The 20,782-nt window shown below is 37.0% G+C and overlaps 1 protein-coding gene across 1 annotated transcript in view; it reads left to right on the top strand.

Annotated features, from left to right (window-relative positions):
- Positions 1-20,782, top strand: part of FBXL7 (F-box and leucine rich repeat protein 7) — a 175,888-nt gene that overhangs the window by 40,753 nt on the left and 114,353 nt on the right. Inside the window, exon 2 of the mRNA XM_071736647.1 lies at positions 1,964-2,053. Within this exon, the coding sequence (XP_071592748.1) occupies positions 1,964-2,053 (90 nt within the window). The remainder of the gene's footprint in view (positions 1-1,963; positions 2,054-20,782) is intronic.

The following is a 20,782-nucleotide window of genomic DNA, read 5'->3' as shown; positions in this document are numbered from 1 at the left end:
GCTTTGAGGAAATAATTGTTTTCCAGTAATTCATTTTTTTGTTGTTAGCTTTTTTTTTTTTTTTTTTCTTTCTATTGATCTGTTAAGGAGTGCTGATACTCCTTGACATTTGTTTTCTGCCTCTGCAGTTGCAGTGCTTGGTAAGTGAGGAGCTGCTGGCAGTGGCAATACCATCTAAATACTCTTCTTGTCATTTAATGATTATTATCAGCTATTGCAGGTGTTTGAAGTTCTCTGGCTCTGTCTGGGAAAGAGCATTTACATTTATCCTTTTTGTTCCCACTGCCTTTCTTCTACAGCAACCCATGCAACCTTACTTGTAGAGCTTTTAGGGGGGGATGGGGGGCAGTTATTTCTATTAAGACCACAATCCATTACTCCAGCTCGTGGCACAGCTTGAGAGCAATTGAGGTGATATTCTAGAAGCCCTGCTTCTTGGTTTTGCTTAACTCCATAAAGGAATGTAAAAAGCAGTTAGTCAATCATTGAAAGCATACTTTTTTTTTTTTCTTTTCACCCCGCACAACTATTAGCCTCAGCCATCTTTGTTTATTTATTTATTTTTGATTTCAGAGAGTGGTTTGGATTGGAATGGACCTTAAATAAAGATCATCTACTTCCTTCTGGCCTTCTTAATATCCTTTCACTCCACAATCATCTCAAACCTGAGCATGTTAACTTCAGCAACTTTGTGGGGAATGATTCTCTAGGGCTGGCTGACGGATTAAGTGGCAGTACCTTGGTTGTGAAGTAACTTACGTTTGCACATTCTCCGGTCGTTTCCCATTAAAACTTAAATCCGTGTTCTGCTGGGGCACCTTTAAAAAGCAGACCTTCTCCTTACATCTAAATGTTATGAAAACCAGGCATACTGTAACCCGGAACCCTGAGGAATCCCTGATTGGAATAACAGATCAGAAAAATCTCTTGCTAACATTCCTATGATTATATGTTTAGTCAAGTGACAGAAACATGGTGTCACCTAGCTTTTGGCATGCAGCCTAATTTTGGTCTGAGAACTAACACTGATCCTCAGGGCTTCACTGGTGCGGTGTCTTTGGGAACAGATAACTTCTGAAAATGTAACAGTGTTCCTTACCTTTCCTCTCTCTAGAATTATCTAACGTAATGCTGGTTGGATGGTTGGTGTGGTTCCTATTTTATAGTGGAATATATTCCTTAATAGTTGCTGCAAGTGAGTAGAGTGAGTGAAGAGAAACAGAAATTACTCATTGTAAACAAAAAAATTTTGCCTCTGCCTTTCTGTGGTATCTATCTCAGCTATGTGTTTTTCTTTCTATTCGGATGTTTTCTCCTGGTAACTTTTGCCTGGTTTGACATCCCATATATAGGTCTGAGTGCGCTGATGTAGGGAATGCAGGAAAAGGTTTAAGAAAAAAAGATGAGACATGAGCTGGTTTTGATTTACATAAGAAATTAAAGGTGAAGAGCAGCAACTGTGGAAGTGTAATTTGAAAGTTATGTATTGCATCAAGCAGTAGGAGGAACAGCAGATACCTTGCTTTCATTTTCATGTGACCAAGTGACTTGAATACATGATGTGAACACATAGAGTAGAAAACTAAATTTAACCCTTCATGCCGATGAAAGTTAGTGACCGTTTATCCTGATCTGTGTTAAAGGTATTTGAATGAGAAAGCTGATCATGAAATTTCCCCTAATGTTAATTACACACTTTTTATTTACAATGGGGCTTAGCAAATACATAATGAGAGCCCAGTAATACAGGACGCTGCAGCCTTAGTACACATGAGGACGCACATGCTGTAAGTTATTGCAATTAACTTCTACCCCAGTGTGTACAAAATTAATATCAGCTGCTTTAACTTAGTTTAAAGCCTTCTGGAATTATTCCAGGTTCTGATATAGAAGCACACTTTACTTTGCTGTTGATGCTCATGTTTTTTTCTCTCTCCCTCTCTACCTCTTTCTCCCTTTGCAGGCAAAGGCAGCTCAAGCATCTCATCCGACGTGAGTTCAAGTACAGATCACACACCCACCAAAGCCCAGAAGAATGCAGCTACCAGTGAAGGTAGGCAGCTGGTACTCATTACCCAGGTCAGGCCTCCAGCATAATCCTAGCAATTTTCAGAAAAGGAACCCTTCCTCCTCATTCCTTCTTTGTACAGCACCATAGGCATACTACAAATTAAAAATTATTCTTCCTATATAGAGTTATCACTCCTAACTGCTGTATTCATGGCAAAGGATTTAAAATACTTATTCAAGACAAAAATATAGGAAGTTTTAAGTAATTTTTCATGTTACTTTTTCTGCTTTTATACTTAAGATTTGATGAGATCCTATTTTGAACTTTTTTGAAAAATGTACTTAACAGAAGTTTTAGGTATACATTCAAGGTTAAATATCAGCCTCTTACTTTCATACTATGAACACCATAAAAATGTGAGTTGTTTGTGGCAAGTTTTCAAAGGTGTAGCTATGGACATGAACTGCTGATAAGGATTTAATTACACCTCATCTACAGTTACTGAAGTAATCATCCAGGACTTGATTTTTAATGTGTAGGGGAAGGAGTTATCTTCTGTGTCAGTATTAATACAATGTTGCACTACCTGGTCTATCAACAGAGAAGCACTCATACTTTCCTGCTACCTTCTTATATGTGAGTAGGTGTTCTCTGTAAAGTGAAAATCTATTTGCCTTAGGCTTTACAAGAGTATCTTCAAACGCTGAGGAGAAATCACTACATCTACATGTAGTTTTATGATGTAAGCTTTTTTTTAGATGATAAATTTGTGTGCCTTAACTAGCATTTCTGTTCAAAGCTGTCATAATAAATTGGCTGTACTTGGTAGCTATAAATAATTCTGATTTCCTACCCTTCTGTCATTATAAAGTAAGTTACAAACTCTGATCGCTCTCATACTTCTTTTATTTCTTAAGATTAAAGAAATCATAGACTTTAAATAGTTAAAAAGTTAAAATGAATATTAGAATTCATGTTTCTCTAAACTTTAGATTAAAAAGTTTTGAAGTACCTGAAGGAGGTGTATCACAAGACATAAGATTAATTTAGGAGATGTATAAAACATATTAACTTTTTTGTATGATATCCAGGGGTTAAAAAAAAAGCCACAAAGGAATAGTCGAAACTCTGAAGTCAGTATATAACAAGTGCTCTAGATTTCTGTTTTATTTCAGTCAGTAAACAGTGTTGGATTTATTCTCCTTATTTTTAAATCAGATAATGCAAGAGAATAATTTACTAATCTCTAAATTTTATGTTCTTAATCTAGCCCATTGTAAATACCAGTGCTGGCCATGAAATCTTCACCACTGATTTTCAGCTGATTAATTCATTACTGAGAGAAACTTAAATGCAGGTCAACAGATGCTCTTGTAAAGATAAGTTTTATGAGGTTTTGTGCAGATTCAGGAAGGGTTCAGAGCAATTGAGTTCTGTGTTCTGTACTTAGAGTCAATTTCAGATGTGAGCCCAGCTTTTCTGTGACCTCCAAAATAGTGATTTGACAAACAATTACTCTGAAAACAGCAGAATTTGTCTCTTTCTCAGCCTGTTCTACTAGTACTTTTCTACCAATTTCTTCTGCTGAGGTATTACTAATGTGGTTCAGATTAATATGGCTTGTCTTAATGTGGATTGCTGTATAATCTGGTTGATATTTTGAATGTCATGACCAGGGAGCATAAGAGCTCCATGAAGGTGGGAATGGAGAAAAGGAAGTGGTGGGGTAGAACACTGTTGAAACTAGTCCTGTTACTGGAAGGCACGTTGATCAACCAGTGTGTGTCTGGACTTTTTACTAATGCTGCCTCTTGTTTCCCATGTAAAGAAGACTTAGGCCATAGGAGGATTCAGTCAAGCAGACTCACACCTTCTGCAAGATGAGTAGTGTTCTGAGCCTGTAAGACTGAATGCTTTTATAGTGTTTAGTTATAGAGTAATGTCTAGGGACCAACTATGAACAGGAGCCTGATTGTGCTAGATGCTGTACAAGCAGTGGCAGTTATATCTTTTCACTCGGGTGTTTACGTAACATTTTATGTGTTAGTTAAATTTACCTTTATAGAACCCCATGCTCTAGTATTTGTTTGCCGTGGTACAGTAGTAGCTGCCCACCCCAGAGATGGGTGAATGTATCTTAGTCTTCATGGGGATACTGGTTTATTGCAGGGACAGAAAGCTCCAATTCTGCCCTTTTGTTTAGCCCCATGTGTGCTGTCCTGTGAATGAGCCATGTGTTGTGTGTGGTGAGATGTATGCATCCTTGGCATGGTGTGGGAAAGACCATGAAACATTGCAGGTGAACTCTTCTTCACCTTCATTAGCATGTGAAATCATCTTAATTTAACAACTTGCAGGCAGTCTCTTTGCATCCCTCAAGTTCCTGTTGGCAACTGAATTTTCTGAGTGCCCAACTCTGAAAAGCGTAGAATTTGTGTTTGAGTCTGAGTCCATTTGAGTCATTTCATGGCTTCTGCTTTCCAGCTTTGCAAACAGATCTAATTCTATCCAGTCTGATGCATCATGTCTTATATTCTGTCTCTGTAAGACAGTTGATACGCTTGTTGAAGCTGAATCAAGGAAATGCCTTGAAACAACTAGTCAGGAAATCTATGGCACTGATGCAGGCAAGTTCTGTGGTGCTCTACAGAAGAGAGCAGTCATGTAAGGTATGGATCCCCAAGGACTGCAAAACAGGCAGGGCTGTTGCTTTGAAGAGCAAACCATCTTAGAAAGTATGTGACAGATGGTGTTATCTTGCCATCAGTTGGAACAACCAAATGAACCACACTCTTCATTTTGTCTACTGCAACCATTGGATCTGCTTCAGTGGCATGATTTTTCTCTATAGGATGGGTACAAGATATGGGTAAGAATCTGCTTGAAGTGGTTTATGTGGTGTGCCACTTCTAGATAGGCTGTTAGGATATCATCAGTTTATCTTCTGGTGGGAATGGAAGATGTTGTAGCCAAAAATATGGTACAGTCCCTCACATCTATAGAATTGAGGTTTATGTTTCAAAGAGACAAAATGCTTGTCATGCTGTTAAGTGTGCCAGGTGAACTACACATCCCCTACCAGTGAAAAGCAAAGAGTATCTTTGCTTCAGTCAGTGATGCAGTGGAGGGCTAGCTGCTGACTTGTTTCTGTTGTGTGGGGGAATGCAGAGAGTAGCTGGCAGACCATGAAACTTACTAAAATCAAACTTTAGATACTAGAGATGCACTTGAGAGGGATGCAAAGGTGAGACTATGCTGGTGCTGAAACTGAAGTTCAGTTGCTCTCATTGTGACTTTTTGTACTTAATTGAAGTGCAGGTGGCAAAAGCAGATGTCTGGTTCTCTATGTAAATTAGAGTTTGCTGTAGGGATGTTGGCTAAATCCTGGCTCAGAAGAACACATGGTAGTCTGTGGGACATGGTAGTCTGTGGGAGTGCATGCACACTGATGCTTCCATGCTAACTGCTGTTCTGAGGGTACAATTTTCTTTAGCTTTGAATATACACTGCCTTGCACTTCATTTCTAGGCTCAGACATTGCCTGCAATTCTTTACCCCATCAATCAATTGCAGTTAGAAACTTGAGAATGCGTGAGTTTTTCCTACCCCCCATTGCTCTGCTGGCAAGTGAAAGACTAAATGGATTTTTGTGGGCCATTTAAATGCAATTTGCTAGACACAGTTGCAGCTGGAATATTATTGTTTAAAACTTGGTTTAGAAGATTACACTAAATGTTTTTGTATGGATTTACCTTGATCCAGGGAGCTTTCTTCTGACACCTGCAGAGTGTCGAAAGCTTCATATTAACCTGTCTGTTTTCCAAATAAAAAAATCAATACTGTTTTCACTTCGTGTTTATTGCTGTTAAGCACTAATGCAGATGAAGCTTTAAGTTGAGAGCTTGTGTTTGAGCTCCATATATAAATTCTAATTTATTTCTCAGTTTCTGTAAAATCAAATTGAAGTATCAGGTCTGAAGCAAAACAGTATTTTAACAGGGGGGCTCAGTACTGAAGTACCTCTGAATGTATCCTGTTAAATGTTTGGTTTGAATTTTGTGGAAATACAGTGGAGTTAGCTGCTGTATTCTGCATAAGTTAAATTTTCATCTACTGTTAGTGTGGAGATCAAATGCATTCGGTTTGGCTGCACCTGTTTGTATGCATTTCAACGGAAGAGGAATTTTTTTCCTAAGTTTAGATTTGTACTATGGAAGTCCCCCAAGTTCCTACATTCATTAGGAACCATTCCCTCCCTCCATTAAATAATTTTTGGGGGACAATTATATGAAGATGTAACATTTTGCAAATATGAAATGCTTTAGTTACAGATGTGTTACTTCATAGTCATTACAAGAGGATTTATGCCTTAGTTTGATCACACTGGCTTGCTGTGGTCCTCAGCATCCTTTTATGGGGGGTGCCTGCCATTGAAGCTTTTTGGAATGGATGGTGTATTAATGAATGCTGGTCTATGCTGTGAAATTTCTGCTGTCCATCTTCCCCTGGCATGTGATAAGTTTCAAAGAGGGTTTTGAATGAGGAACTAGACTTTTTTCAGTACTGTTTTTCATTCTGGTGAAGTCTTTTAAAAAACCAACCAAACAAAAGACCATCCAAAACCAAAACAACAACAAAAAAGCAAAACCCAAAGGACAAAATACCAAACAAAAACCAAACTAACAAAACAAAACAAACTAACAAAACAAAACCAATTAAAACCGATCTAGGAAATCCACCAAAAACCAGAAAAAAATTAACCAACATCCTACCCCATATAACCAGCCCCCTCCAAACCAACCAACCAAAAAGATTAAGCAAACAGTTACAGCTCATGGCAAATTTTATGAATTTAGGGGCTCTCCAGTAGGACTTATACTATTCTGAATGTAGAAGTACAGGCATTCATTCAAGTCTTCTTTAATCATAGAAATACTGGCTACAGGAGTAACTGAAACTGGTTTTATATCCAATATAACACAAAAGCTTGGATAAGCTTTATTAAATAAGCTAGACTTTATTAAATAACAGCTAAAGTTCTTCATGCATTTGCTGTACTCTTCTAATAATTTCTTAAGAAAATAACCTTTAAGTAACTTTCAAAACCACTGGAATTTGATTACTAGTATTGGATTGCTTTATTCTACAAGTTTTAAGTTAGTTAAATGTGTAATTAATATGTAATTGAGGAAAGTGGGAATAGAGTGTTCAGCCATATCATTCTTACTTTGCCATTTAAGATGTTAAAGTAATAATAGAAGACTGCAGTGAATAATGGAGCAAGCAGCTACTTTTGAAACATTTTCACTGAACTGTAAAGGAAGACAGCTTCAGCTTTATCAATATCTGAAACCTCTCAAAGTAGTCATTTTGCACTCTTAATTTTCTATGTCTGAGAGAGACATTTTTCCCTGGCTTTCATACTTGGAGGCATAGAAGAGTCTTGGTATGTTGGGCCTCTACATAGAAACCAAAACGTTTACCAAGAAAGTTGGAGCTGTATATCAGAGGATGTTTATTACAGCTCTACATGGGAATACATTGACATTTCTTGTAGCACTTTGTAAAAAGGAAACCCTTCTGTGCATTATGGCTCACATAGTGAGGTAGGTAGCTATGTTTAATATATTCAAGTGCTGTTGAAGCTTTTAAATGATTTGTGTATCTTCACAGGACACTGAGACCATTAAGTTTTGTGGCAAAAGACTAGCTACAAAGCAGTGCTGCTTTCCACCCAGTTTTTCCTTGTGGCATAAAGTGCTCCCTTGGTCTTTTCCTACACCTGATACCTATTAAGAAAACTTCAGTTTTTTATTTTTCTTTTCTATTTCTCTTTAACATTCGGAAGTTTACTTACTCCTTATCAGAAATGAAAAACCTATATATGTTCTTTCTGGTTGCATGCAGGCATATGTGTAATCCCTAATCCTTTTGATGGCTGTTCTTTTCCTATGTATCCGTGTCCTTTGCAGCATCTCATACTGGGAGACTGAGCTTTTGGTTCTACTGTCTGTTGAAGGACTGTCTAAGCAGACTTCCAGTGCATCAAACCCTGTCTGAACTTGATATGAATGCCTAAGTTTTCCCCCTGCTTACTTGGAAGTGGGCTGAGATTTAGTTGGCTTTGAGTGAACTGTGGCTGTTCTGAGTTGGTAGGGAAACTAGAAACCAGGTAAGTTTCTTAGGGTTTTGTGTTACTTTTCCAGAAAACTCCACTGCTAGAGAAGTAAAATGTTGAACTACTGAATGTGCCAAAAAAGAATCATTTGAAGCCAAAAAATGAGAGAAGAATAAGGCAGGGAGGAGGAAGGGGAAGGTGGGATGGTGGTGGTGGTGGGAGGCATAACAGTTAATAAATCCAAAACTATAAACACTTTGGCAGAATAAACAGCTAACTATTTAAATTCCTTTAACCAGCATATCTGAATGCATACATAAATGTATTCACCTCAAGCAGTATGTGGAGGTACAAAGTAGTATAAAGGTTGTTCTTAGGCACTCTTTTGTGCTTAACCACATCTTGTTAAGCTTTTGCTGTCTAATAGACAGTGTTCCTGCAATGCTGTTCTGCTAATTATAACAATATCATTATAATCAGCATTAAAATTGGAGTTCAAATACAAGGCAAAACTAGTTGGGACATTGGCTAGGTTAAAGCTGCAAATTGAAACCTTATGTTATTCTGGCTAATTTGTACTGAAATGCTATAGCCAAATGTTTAAAACTTGCCCAAACAATGCTAAGAACAAATTGGAAATGTACATAAAACTGCAGTCTTACTTGATCTACTGCCTGAAATGTGAGACCTACCAGAGCAAATGCACTTACAGTACAGTGAAGGAGAAGTGATCCCAATTTGAAAACCTGGCATTAGTTTTACCAGAGTAAGATCTGATGCTTGGTAGGAGTGATTACAGTTGATTCAATTACCTGTAAATCTGATTTTAAGGAATCCAAGATCCCAAATGTAATTCTTTCTTTAGAATGCTGTACCAAACTACTTAAATAATGTTATCACAGGAGGGTTTTGGCACTAAACTGTTCTTTGTCTGTTATTGCCTATGCTAGCTATTTGCAGTAGTTTTGTGCTCTCAAAAGTGAAGAGTCATCTTGAAGTGTCTGATGATTGCCCACCATTTGCTAGTTTAAAAGCCACCTTTCTTGAATGTTAGGCTGTTTCCTAAAACTGCTTGAAGCATATATACAACCTGATAATGCATATTTAAATATGTCAGACTTATCCAGTTTCCAGAATTTATGAATTGACAGTAGCAAGTTCCTCCAGATTAATTCTGGACTTGATCTAAATACTGAAATTGGAACAGTAAATTTTTGCCTTTAACTTGACAATCCCTCAAGATGCTGTAGTTTAAATTTATTGTTCCAAATATCTTGCCTTGTTTTCCTGTATCTTATCATTTTATGTCAGCTTGTCAAATTACTATAATTTTTAAGATTGATACTGCCAACTGTGCCAAAGGTATTACATGTTTGAAAAATATCTGCTTAAGAGTTACTGAGTCACTTTGTTCTTCTCTTCTGGCTGTTGTACCATAGTGCCTGCTACTGTGCTTTTTCTCAAGTTACTGTGCTTTCCTCAAGTCTGGCATCTCCTTGTTTCTGTCAGTATTCCTCAGCTTTCCCTCGAGAAATATATACTGAGATTGGCTGACAAAAATGGCACTACAAGAATGGGTAATGGTAATTCTTAGACTCTTGTTAGTTGGGCTGCTTGGTCATCATTGGTTTAGGCAGAGTAGACGAGGCTGGAAGCATAAGCAGAAGTTATGAGCATGAGGATAATCTCATGATGAGCCATCTACTTATTCCTCTAGTGCTTCCTCTAGTGTGGTTAACCAACCCCACTCGTGTTGTGCCTGCCCCATCTCCAGCAACTGTGACATTTCCTATTTAAATCTAGTTTTCAGTTTGGGAGTTTGTATCTCTGGAGCCTCAAAATATAATTTTTGTTTTAATTGTTTAAGGATTTTTTTTTTTCTGATACTGGAAAAAAGTGCCCATAGCAGCCTATCAGATATACTGAGCTAGGGCATTTCTGCTCACCTATTCTGGCCTCCTGTGTGTACACAGGCCTGCCAGAAGGTGGACAGGAGTTCTTTTGAAATGCATTGTGTACATTTGTTTGTAAGATGTGGTAGTCAATTTAGATCAGCTACTTTGAGTTGATTTCCAAAATGTGAGGTATGGAGACTTTTCATAGACACGTGGGCTACCTGTAAGAAGTTTGTGCTGACTTACATATGTGAGTGCATGGATGGGGGGCAGCATTTATGGATGACTGACCTGTCATTCTACTTGCAATGGCTTGGACATGTAATTAATCAGCATTGTAGATTATAGAGTCATGATAGTGAAATTTCAGTTTGTACCAATGCCTTATCTAATCTATAATTCTTTTGTTTTTTTCTAACATGAAGCCATTTCCATGTTTTATATCCAAGGGAGTGAAATTTTACAGCATTTGCAGGTATTCCTTATTTGTGGGAAGTCTTTTACTTGTTCATTAGATGCAAATAGTTCTAGGTGGGAATCTCTGAAAGACAAATATAAGTGGGAAGAGATCTCAAGGATGTGGGTAATAGGAAAAAAGTTCTTCCCAGCTGTGAAGTTTGTGATTTGCTTAATCTGAAGATACCTGTGCGTTATGTTCATTAAGACATATGTAAGCATTGATATTTCTTTTTTTCTTTTTTAAATATTATTTTCTCATTAAACACTCCCATCATATCTCTCTGTCAAGATAAACTTTTGTAAGCTTTGCCAGGAAGCTCTTTAGTACTGAGTAATAAAAATGGTGTGGCACCTGAAACCTGAGAAACTGCACTCTGCAGAGCAGCTGTTTACCTTGCACAGGGAAGGTTTTTTTATAGTATTCTGTTTAAAGAACAGAAAGAAATGTGATCTAAATGATAAAATCATAACTGGACTGTCTTCACTGGAGTCTACCTTGTGCGACTATGTTTGTTTGGTCCTTTTTTTGAGGTCTAAGATAAACTCTTATGAACACCGCTTGAACCCTGAGTTCTGAAATCATTGTGCTCTTTGACTCTTGCTTTTGTTTTGCTCCTGAAACAAGATTTTTGTAATCTGAGGCAAAACTACAATCCAATTGGATTTTAGTTGCAAGTTAATTTTCTCTCTGTTTCTCAGCTTTCTTTTAATGTCCTTGTACTTTACATTCACTAATAGACGCATTCTGCTCAACCTTGAATTTTTATTTGGAAGGCTTTTGCAATGTTAACCATGAGAAACTGCTGTACCTGGTTTTAGTGGGAGATTATTCTGGATCTGGCTAAAATTCACAGTATTATGAATCTGCTTTTTCTGCTTTGAGTGATAAGAACTGACATCATTAGGTGCCATTAATGTGCCAAACTACTTGACAATTTTTTGGGGGGGGGGTGGGAAAAATATTGTAAAACACTTGTTTTTCTTTCTGCTGATGTGACGTTGGATGGTTGATGGATCTGCTTATATCATTCAATATTTAGTTAAGGTCACTTCTGCCAGTGTCTAATTAAGGAAGATGGCTTTCCCATAGCATTTAATGAAATCTGAATATTTTGCTGGACTGTGCTAAGAGAAGCACTCCCAGTGTAAATCAAAACAGTATCACTATAATCCAGCCACTGAGTTCAGATTGTACCAATCATTTTAAACATGTTTTAAATAGTTCTTTCAGATGGAGAATTGGTCTCAACTTGATGCTCTAATGCTTTTATATACTTTTAATTTTGTAAAAGATTTTTGTTTAAAATGTGCATTTACGTATGGCCAAAAAAGAAATTAACCCAAAACACACAGCAGAAATACTCACCTCCACCTAATATTTTCTGTGTTACTGTGACGACAATATTCTTTCTTAAAATATTGCTCATAAGGAGAAGACTGAGAAGCTTCAGAAGCAAACGAGGCACTCTGTCATAAAAAAATATTTGTCATGATTATCCATTGACGTAAATTTTGAACTAGGCAGTGAACAGATGCTGATGTGAACTGAAAAAACAAGACTTAGAACTGATGGCATATGTTTAATGTCCTGATTTCTTATTGCTTTTTCCAGTTCTGATTTGGACAGATGCCTAAGGGGGGAAGCACAAGGTTATCTTCTTGAACTCCTGAATTTTACTGTAATTTTATTATCCTTTATTCATGCTTTAACTCTGAACTTGTTCTGTGCTGCCTAACTTTTGCACCTGCTAGTTTTGTAAAAATTTAAATGTAATATTACAGCAACTACTTATTTACCCTGTCTAAGACAGAGAGACCTTTTCTCGTGAATCTTGGAAATAAGATGAGCACAGAAGGACAGTATGTTGTGAACTTGTGACTGTATAACGTTTGTGGTTTCTAAATCAGAGCAACCATTTTAGATATGTAGTATTTTGCACTAATTAGGTGTGAAACTAACTAAGCAGTAGCTATATTGTTGGCCTTAAAAAGTGTGTGTGTGTGTGTGTGTGTGTGTGTGTGTGTGTAAATAATGAAGCGTGGAACTGGGAACCATTAAACTAGGTGAAAGAAACTGAAAAACAGATCATATCAGTGTCAAAGTCACACGCACACAAAAAAGTGCGGTAAAAATATGAGTGAACAAACCTTTATGTCCTTCTGTTGGTTGTTAAATATGATATATTATAAACTTAGCAGGCTTAGATATTGCTGAAAGGATAGAGTGTTTCCTTTGGGGCCCTGTCATAGAAATTACGTCATTTTTTGTCATTACATCTTTTTTGTCTGAGTGTTTACTCTTTGGTATTGATACTGGTCTCTATGTTCCATTTCTCTGTATCAAGAAAAAGACTGTCTGTTTTTTGGTTGGTTGGGGCCTTTTTTTTTTTTTCGTTTGTGTTTTGGATTTTGGTTTTTGTTTGGTTTTTGTTTTGGTTTTTCTGTTGTGTTTTTTTTTTTTTGTTTGTTTGGTTTAATAGGATTGGTATTAATTTGCTTGTGTCCAGGAAACTAAAGTCAAGATTGGATGAACTTCAGCTCTTCCCATCTGTGCACTATTGGAATTTTCAAGTAACTTGGCATAGAAGGATGCTTAATTGAAAACATGTCTCCAGTCCTCACCTCTTCCACACTGTATTGCAGTAGTTTGTGGTGTGTGTTTACTCATTAGAAAAGCTGGAAAGGTTTTGTTCAAATACCAACTGAAAGAATTTGTTTATTCTTGAATGGCAATCTTCAATTCTGACCCAGTTTTGTGGGCACACTTCTTGTGGTCTGTGAATGACTTGCACAGCTCAGAATTAGATTTACCAGGCATGGAATCTTTTAACCTCCCACATTGTTTTTATTGACATAGTAACTTAACACAAAACAATGTACAAATGAGTAAATTAATCTGATCCAAATTAAGGACACTCCTGCCCTCAGTTTGTTGGAGCATCCTGCGCAGAACTCAGTGAGACATGATGCCTTTGCTTACTGACTCAGATGTGTTTAGGATGATTTTTCTTAATGTGGATGTACAGGTATCTTGATCGGAACTATTGCCATTTAACATCTGGAAGTAGTAGAAAAATCAGCATTTTCTCTTTTTCCTTGAGGAAGGAATTGTAAGCTGACAAAACAGAGCCACGGAAAGCCAGGCATTTGTTGACTGTGTTGTATTATCTTGTAAATGCTGCTGTCTTGCATATCCAGACACTTATTTAAACCACAAATACACTCTATGGTAAATATTTAAATGAAAAAAAAATATCCAAAGGTGTTGAAATACATAGTCTTACTCTCAGTGTTTGAACATTTTGTGTTGTGTCTTGGGTCTAGGTGAAATACTGTGTAGGAAACCTAAGGACTATTACAGATCAGTGTTTATTTCCTCCCCACCCCCTTGTTTTGTTTGTTTGGATAGTTTTTTGGTGTGTTATTTTTTTTAGGGGTGAATTTATGACTGTGGAGTTGAGTCTTAAAAATGCCATTCTTTTGTGTCTAATTTTTGAACTTGACTCAACCAGTCATTCTTAGTTCGGGTATTGAGACTGAGTCTGAATGGACTAGAATCCTTCTGCCATTTCTGCCAGAAGTTGGTATGATTCCGTATCATGAAGTACCAAACTGAATTTTACTTTAGGGGAAAGGGACTATTCAAACTAAAGGCATTGAGTTTAGACTGGGAAAAGGGAGCAGTGATGAAAAAAAGATAGCAAAGGTAAGTTGGAAAGAAAGTTTCTGTATGGTATAACACTAAGAGGGTAGATGAGGTTTCACATTTCATATGTAACACAGGGTTAACACAGTGCTAAGATATCAAGATATTAAGGCAGATGTAGGCCATTGCATTCCAGTGCTAGTGTCCCTTTAAAGACACAATGCTTCTGGTGAAAGCACCAATACAATCTTGATAAACTGATACAGAGGTCTGACCTATGGAACCTTGCCAATTCTAGGTGTATGGAAACCTGGAAATTCTAGAAGACTAGTACACTGTTGAAACAGTAATAATTTGTGATGTTGGATAATTGAGTTTGTACTGAGGAGTCCTTATGTGCTCAGCAGTCATTGAAACAAGGGCTGTGTCAGGATGGTTGGATTGTTTTACTCCAGGTAATAATGCCTTTCTTCATGCACTGGTTGGAGCTTATGACTGTAGGTATGTACCACTGAACTCAGATGAGGAAATGCATTTCAGCTATGAACAATGTCATGAATAAACTAAAAAAAAAATAAAATGTTTATTTGGAATGCAAGAGAAGCTGGTTTTCCATGTGCATGGAACATTACTGCTTCAGAATTATAATCATAGAACCATTAGAAAACTTGGATGATGGAAAGGTCATGGGTTTTAAATGCCTGCTGTCTCCTTCTCTCTCATGATCAAAGGTTCTTCTGCTGGGTAGCGTGTTCCCTCAGTCACACGAATTATGTTGGACCCCCATCCCTCTCAAGTTCAGCTCCTGGAAATGTCTTGCCATTCCTTATTACTACACCAGTCTTCCACTTTCTGAAGGTGAGATGAAGCTGCCCTCGCTGTCAGCCTGTTGTCTTTCTGAATATGCGAGCCAGGCTGAAATGATAGACATTATATTACAGGCTAATTGCTGCCAAATTTTAGTCATATATATTTTGCTCAAGTTACAGACCTCCAAAGCAAACAGAGAGAGGAAATCAAAATTAAATTAATCCTCTCCAAGGATGAATAAAACATGGCTGCTCAGAGGTTTACAAGTTGAGGGTATGAGGTGTGTGAGTCAGAAGCCACTGGTATTCACAACCCCTTTCTATTGCATTTCTTGTCTGGGCTGGAGTTGCTTAGCATAAAGACCTTAAGATTTTTTTAATGATGGCTAGACAAATGACTTTGGAAAAACATGGTTAACTATAGAACCATAGGGCATTCTTGGCAGTTTGCAGTCACATGATTAAAGGCAAATGAGTTGCTAGTTTCTCTGGAGCCCTCAGAGCTGTGCATTTTCTCCATGTAAGGTAGTCGAAGTATCTTAGCTGAGAGTGAACAAAGCTCTGAATTCTTCATTTTTGGACGTGGTGTGAAGGTTAGGTTGGAGTTCTACTGTGTGTTCTTGATTGGGAGGACTGACTTAGGGACAGTACTTAATTCTGCTTTACTTCTGCTTTCTTTCCTGATGCTCTTAGCTGACATAGAAGGGGGGGATGTGTGAAGTAGTAGCTGATGGCTTTTTTGAAACATCTAATAACTGCACCTAGTCCCCATTTTCATGTGGAAAGTAGGGATGAAAAGAGTGAGCAGTGCCTGCCTGCAGGCAGTGAAAATTAAATGAAATATCATGCCAAAACTTTGTGCAATTGCAAAGTAGACTTGAATGCTAGTTCATCCAGAATTTTTTTTCCCCTTTTTTTTCTCCTCCTTTCTGAGTTATAAGCTTTGGATTTTTGTTATAATCTATTATATAAATAGGGGTTGAAAATGTACCTTGTATATTCTGCTAATGCAAGGGAAAGCATTTGCTTGTAGTCTTGCAATATTATTTGTTACTGAGAGTTTGCTGCTACTCCCTGCTAATTAACATGAGACTTGCAGAGAGTAGCAAAGCTTTTCCAGAAGAGAAAAGCGGTGAGAAGTTACTGGTGTGTTGTCCTGCTCCAAATTATCTATTTTGTCTTTTGTAAGCTTAATCTTTGTGCAGAACCCGCATGATTGATTTCTACTGATAGAGGAACAATTTTCCATGGCTTCTCTGGTAAATGTGTTGATTTAGGTTACAGATGAAGCTTGGGTCTCCTTAATCAAGCATACCTAGAAGAGAGAGTGTAAGAATTATTGTCTCTACTTCTTGATGACTGTGCAAGGGCTGACCACTTGCCAAAACAGTTAATAGAACTGAAGTCCTGTGAATGTCAACTTGTTGATCTGTGGACCTCAATTTTTTTCCGTGGAATACAGAGTTCAATTGTAAACTTCAGCTTGCAAACAATAGCATTAGCCTTGCTTTTTTGCTTTTTCTCTCTCTCTCTCTCTCTCTCTTTTTTTTTTTTTTTTAATATGATTTATAGTAAAAGTCAGCTAGAAAATTCTGATGTAATGAGATTGTTGCTTCAAAGAAACTGTTCTGGGAAGAATCAAGGAACTTGCATGTCTTAGAGTCTGTACCTTAGAGCTGTCATTTATTTCATTTAATTTCATTTCCTTGACTAGAAATGAAGCAGACCAGCTATCTGCTACTGAAGGTGGGGTGTGTTGGCATTTTGTTTAATGGTGAATGTTAAGCTAAAATCTTATTATATAGGACAAAACAAAGTATAGTTAACTATGGTGTTAACTTTATGACTTGTTTCTAATTTGAATAAAATTCAAATGGAATAAGCCATTAAATATCCATCAGTTTGATACTTGGCTGCTGACTAGGAAGACTGACTTGGAGCATGTTCTCTGCTTGATAGATGGGTAGCACAGCAGCAAATACAGTAGGAAGGGCAGCATGTGTCTTGCAGTAGTACTTTAAAATGCTCATCAGATTGATAAAGTTGCTTTGGTCATAAGAGTACAGTTTCTTCAAAAGTCTTTAAGCTGCACCATCAAAAACATTGTAAGATATGCTAAATCTTGGAGACAATTCAGGTTAAAGTGTCATGTCTGCCAAACTAGGCTAGTTTGTAGAAGTCAAATTCAGGCCCTAATAAAAAGAAATACTGTAATTTTAGGTAGTTTCTTTTTCATAACCATTAATTTAAATGATCATAACTTGGTTGTGTTTTAATGAATGTCTGAGAATAGAATGGAAGTTGAATTTCATCAAAGTTAAATTCTAAAATAGAATAAGAATTTTACTTTGATTTTTCAGGTTCAGTGAATGACAGTGGATAGCCAATAAATATTTAATTTTTTTTTTCTAAGCAGTTATGAAAATTCTTCTGCAACTGGAAAGCTCTTCTTATATGAATAGATACCCAAGTGTGCATGTTTGGTAATTGTTTCCTGGTAGTATCTAACTGTAGCATTGATATTTTAAAAAAAGAAGTGCCATTTAAAAGACGACATGAAGAATAATTTTATGTTCTCTTTAGTAGATATATGGTGGATATATTGCATGTATTGATTAATATGTAAATAAATGTATGTGACTGGAAGCTCATCAGTGTTCTACACAGCGGTAATAAAGCTCTTAAACTATGGAAAACAAGCATATTTTTCTTTTCTAGATTAATTGAAAGGTACTCAGAGGTACTATTTTTGTGTGATGACTTTTTTTCGCAAAAATATTTTTTCATGCTTAGATAACATTGTCTTATATCAAGAAGCATGGTTTGAAAAGTAGTTTTTTGGATCTTCAAGATTTAAAATATTTTCCCCGTCTATCTTCCACCTTTGTCCTGCATGCATAAAACTATAGTGAGAAAATTGTTAACAGTATTGAATTGCGTTACATTTTCCCTTTTTTCTCCCTGTCTCACTTTAGAAGCCAAGTTAATGCTCCATCTAGGTAGACTTGATAAATGGAATTGTTCCAAGTCTTGTGTGTGAAAACAAGGCAAGGATAGACTAGAGGGTTGAAAATCTGCCAAAACAAACTTGAGTGAAATAGCTTAGTTCGTCCGGTGCTGCACTTTCTAACACCATGGGGCTTTTTAAAGGAATTTCCGTTCTCAGATATATGTGGTCCATTTTCCTTTGGAGTCATTTCTATGTGCATTTAACTAGACTGTGGTAAGTTCTGGTGTCTCTGCTGAAATGTGAAGAAGAGAGAGAGATTGCCCTAGATATTTGTAGGACTTGTATTTCACAGCAGTGTCAGCTGTTAGTGTAAGAACTAGAGATGAAAAGGGCTTCTTGGTGACCTTTTGCAGACTCTACCTGCTGTCACATTGGACTTTGTTCACAAATTATGATAGTGTTGGTTTTAACCTGTAAATTGGAAATGGATTGTCACTTATGAATTAAGAGTATATTGACACTGTGGACAGACTTCTGCCTATGTGAAAGATAGCATCCTTCCACCTTTACTACCAAATTCTGGATTTCCCCTTTGGGAAATACTAATCAAAAGAAAACAGGGATTTGAATTGCCTCACAGACTGGGAAAGCATCACTGACAATTTCACTGTCAAAGCAGTTTTCTTGGAAATGGCTAAGATGTTCTGTAGAACTACTGAAGACTTTCTGCAGACTTTTAAGACTTTATAGTAAAATTCAGCAGAAGGGCACATGGGGAAAAAAGTATTTGGTGCCTCATAGAAACATGTGAGAGAAAGCAGAACTTAGTCTCCTGTGCATGGGAAGGAGTGAAGTATACAAAGACATATTTAAGCAGTTCACTGAAACCAATATATGATTAATAAATTATATTGCTAGATTGAATACTTGTAAATAAAAAGGTTCACAAATTGTTATGGAGGCAAAGGTCAGGAGGTAGCCTGTTGTAGTCTCCACTTCAGGTACTAAAAAATGCATAGTTGCTACATCAAAGCTTGTAGGCTTTGACTAAAATGGAGTATATCACTGCACATTAATCTCACTGAAGTTTGATAGAGTAAGAATTTACTTCCAAATTCTAGATGCTGGATGTTGTGATTTCTTTCTGTGTTATGCTAGTCTTCCCTTAAACATTTGGATGAGAGGACAATGGTATTTAATGTAAGTTCAAACAGTAGTCATGGCATTGAATTCAAACACTCTATAATTAGGAAATTCTGTTAAACTTTTACCTTTGTCATGGTTATGGATTCCAACAATCTGCATTTCAGAGCTTTTCTGTCTCAACTGATATTAAGACCAGAGGGTGCTCATTCAAGGAGCTATCATTTATTTTTTGTTGCCACTAACTGTGGAACTGGTATTTCCGGTATACTCCTCACAGCTTATTTTAAATAGAGTACTATTTTCCTGGTTTTCTGATGTATCAGGCAAGCTTCAGGGACAATTGCATGCAAGCACTCTTCAGTTGCATAAAGGTCCTTGGGGTGCAGTGATCTCACAATGCCAAAATTTCTTAGCTGTTATATATCCTACATTTTAACTTGATGTTTTTCTTTGCATATAAGAATATGTGAAAGCATATTTTATATATGCAAAATCATTCAAAATAGGTCTAGGGACTTTGTTAGGGAATATCTAGACTCTTGGTATTGGAAGACTGACCATCACAACAGCAAACTTCTGTAGTGGGTTTTCTTGTGAATAAACTAGCCCATTAATAATCTCATCACACAGTTCTTTTTGGGCACTATGCCTTGTGTATATCACGCATAGATTTCTTTCTTGAATGAAGAGAGGAAAAAAACCCCGGTATTTTGTCTTGTAAATGGCTACTGCGTAGTATAGTCCCACACAGTAGAAAAAGAGAGAAACTAATAGGGCACTGAAGTTTCTTTACCTGCTCTGCGGTGCTTGGCTTTACAACCTTACTAGTATTTTTAAATGCAAAACAGAAAAAGTGTATGATTCCAGTATTGTTCAATCCAGTTGCCCTGGCAGCTGAGTGGAAGAGTTCAACCCAGACTTCTGACATCTGGATTCAGCTTCCAGCTTTGCTGCAGTCTAACTAATGTTGCCTGATTTCTGTGGTTATAGGCTTATATTTTTGAATTAACTTTTCATGTACTTTTAAAAAATGAATACACTCTGGCTTTCTTAAATGTTACATCTAATTTTTGGCTACCTGAATGTCTATGTCTACTTGCATGAGTTCCTGTGACCATCAGATGCTAGTGTGTGTGAATTCATTCTTACTGCTGCTGTGAAGGAACAAGAAGCTCTATCTGTAAGTTTCACAGCCATCTTAGTTCCACTGATTTCTGTTAACCTGGGATCACATTTGCTGTGACCTCTCTAGGTAAGAGAAAGGGAATGGGTTTGTAGTTCGCCTTGCTACTGAACTCAGGCCAAATAGTGACTAATGAACATAGCAGATGTTTCTACTTCTGAAGGCTTTCTTTTTGGAAAGAACTTTATTAACCAATTTATCCTTCCTCCCAGGAGATAACAGGGCAGCAGTGTAACTGAGATCTGAAAATTCGTTACATAAGAGAAGAAAGTATTAATGTTGATGCTTGCTATGTTGACAATAGGATTTGAATCTAACTATCCACTCTTTTTTACTCAGAAAAACACACCCAAGTAGGGTTTTCTTCAGATCTTTCAGCTACTGTGTTATTTTTGACGTCAGCTGCATTTTTAGCAATTTGGAATATAATGAAATTGAGTTTGTGTGCAAATCCAAGGTTAGCTCCATTGACTTAATAGTGCTATTCCAGATTATTTATTCCTTTTACTGTTAGATAGTAATTTGACCTGTTTTTGGATGAACAAGTAACCCATGTTTGATTTGG

The sequence above is a fragment of the Heliangelus exortis genome, chromosome 2, assembly GCF_036169615.1.
Source record: "Heliangelus exortis chromosome 2, bHelExo1.hap1, whole genome shotgun sequence".
NCBI classification, from domain to species: Eukaryota; Metazoa; Chordata; class Aves; order Apodiformes; family Trochilidae; genus Heliangelus; species Heliangelus exortis.
This window is presented reverse-complemented; position numbering and strand designations above follow the sequence as displayed.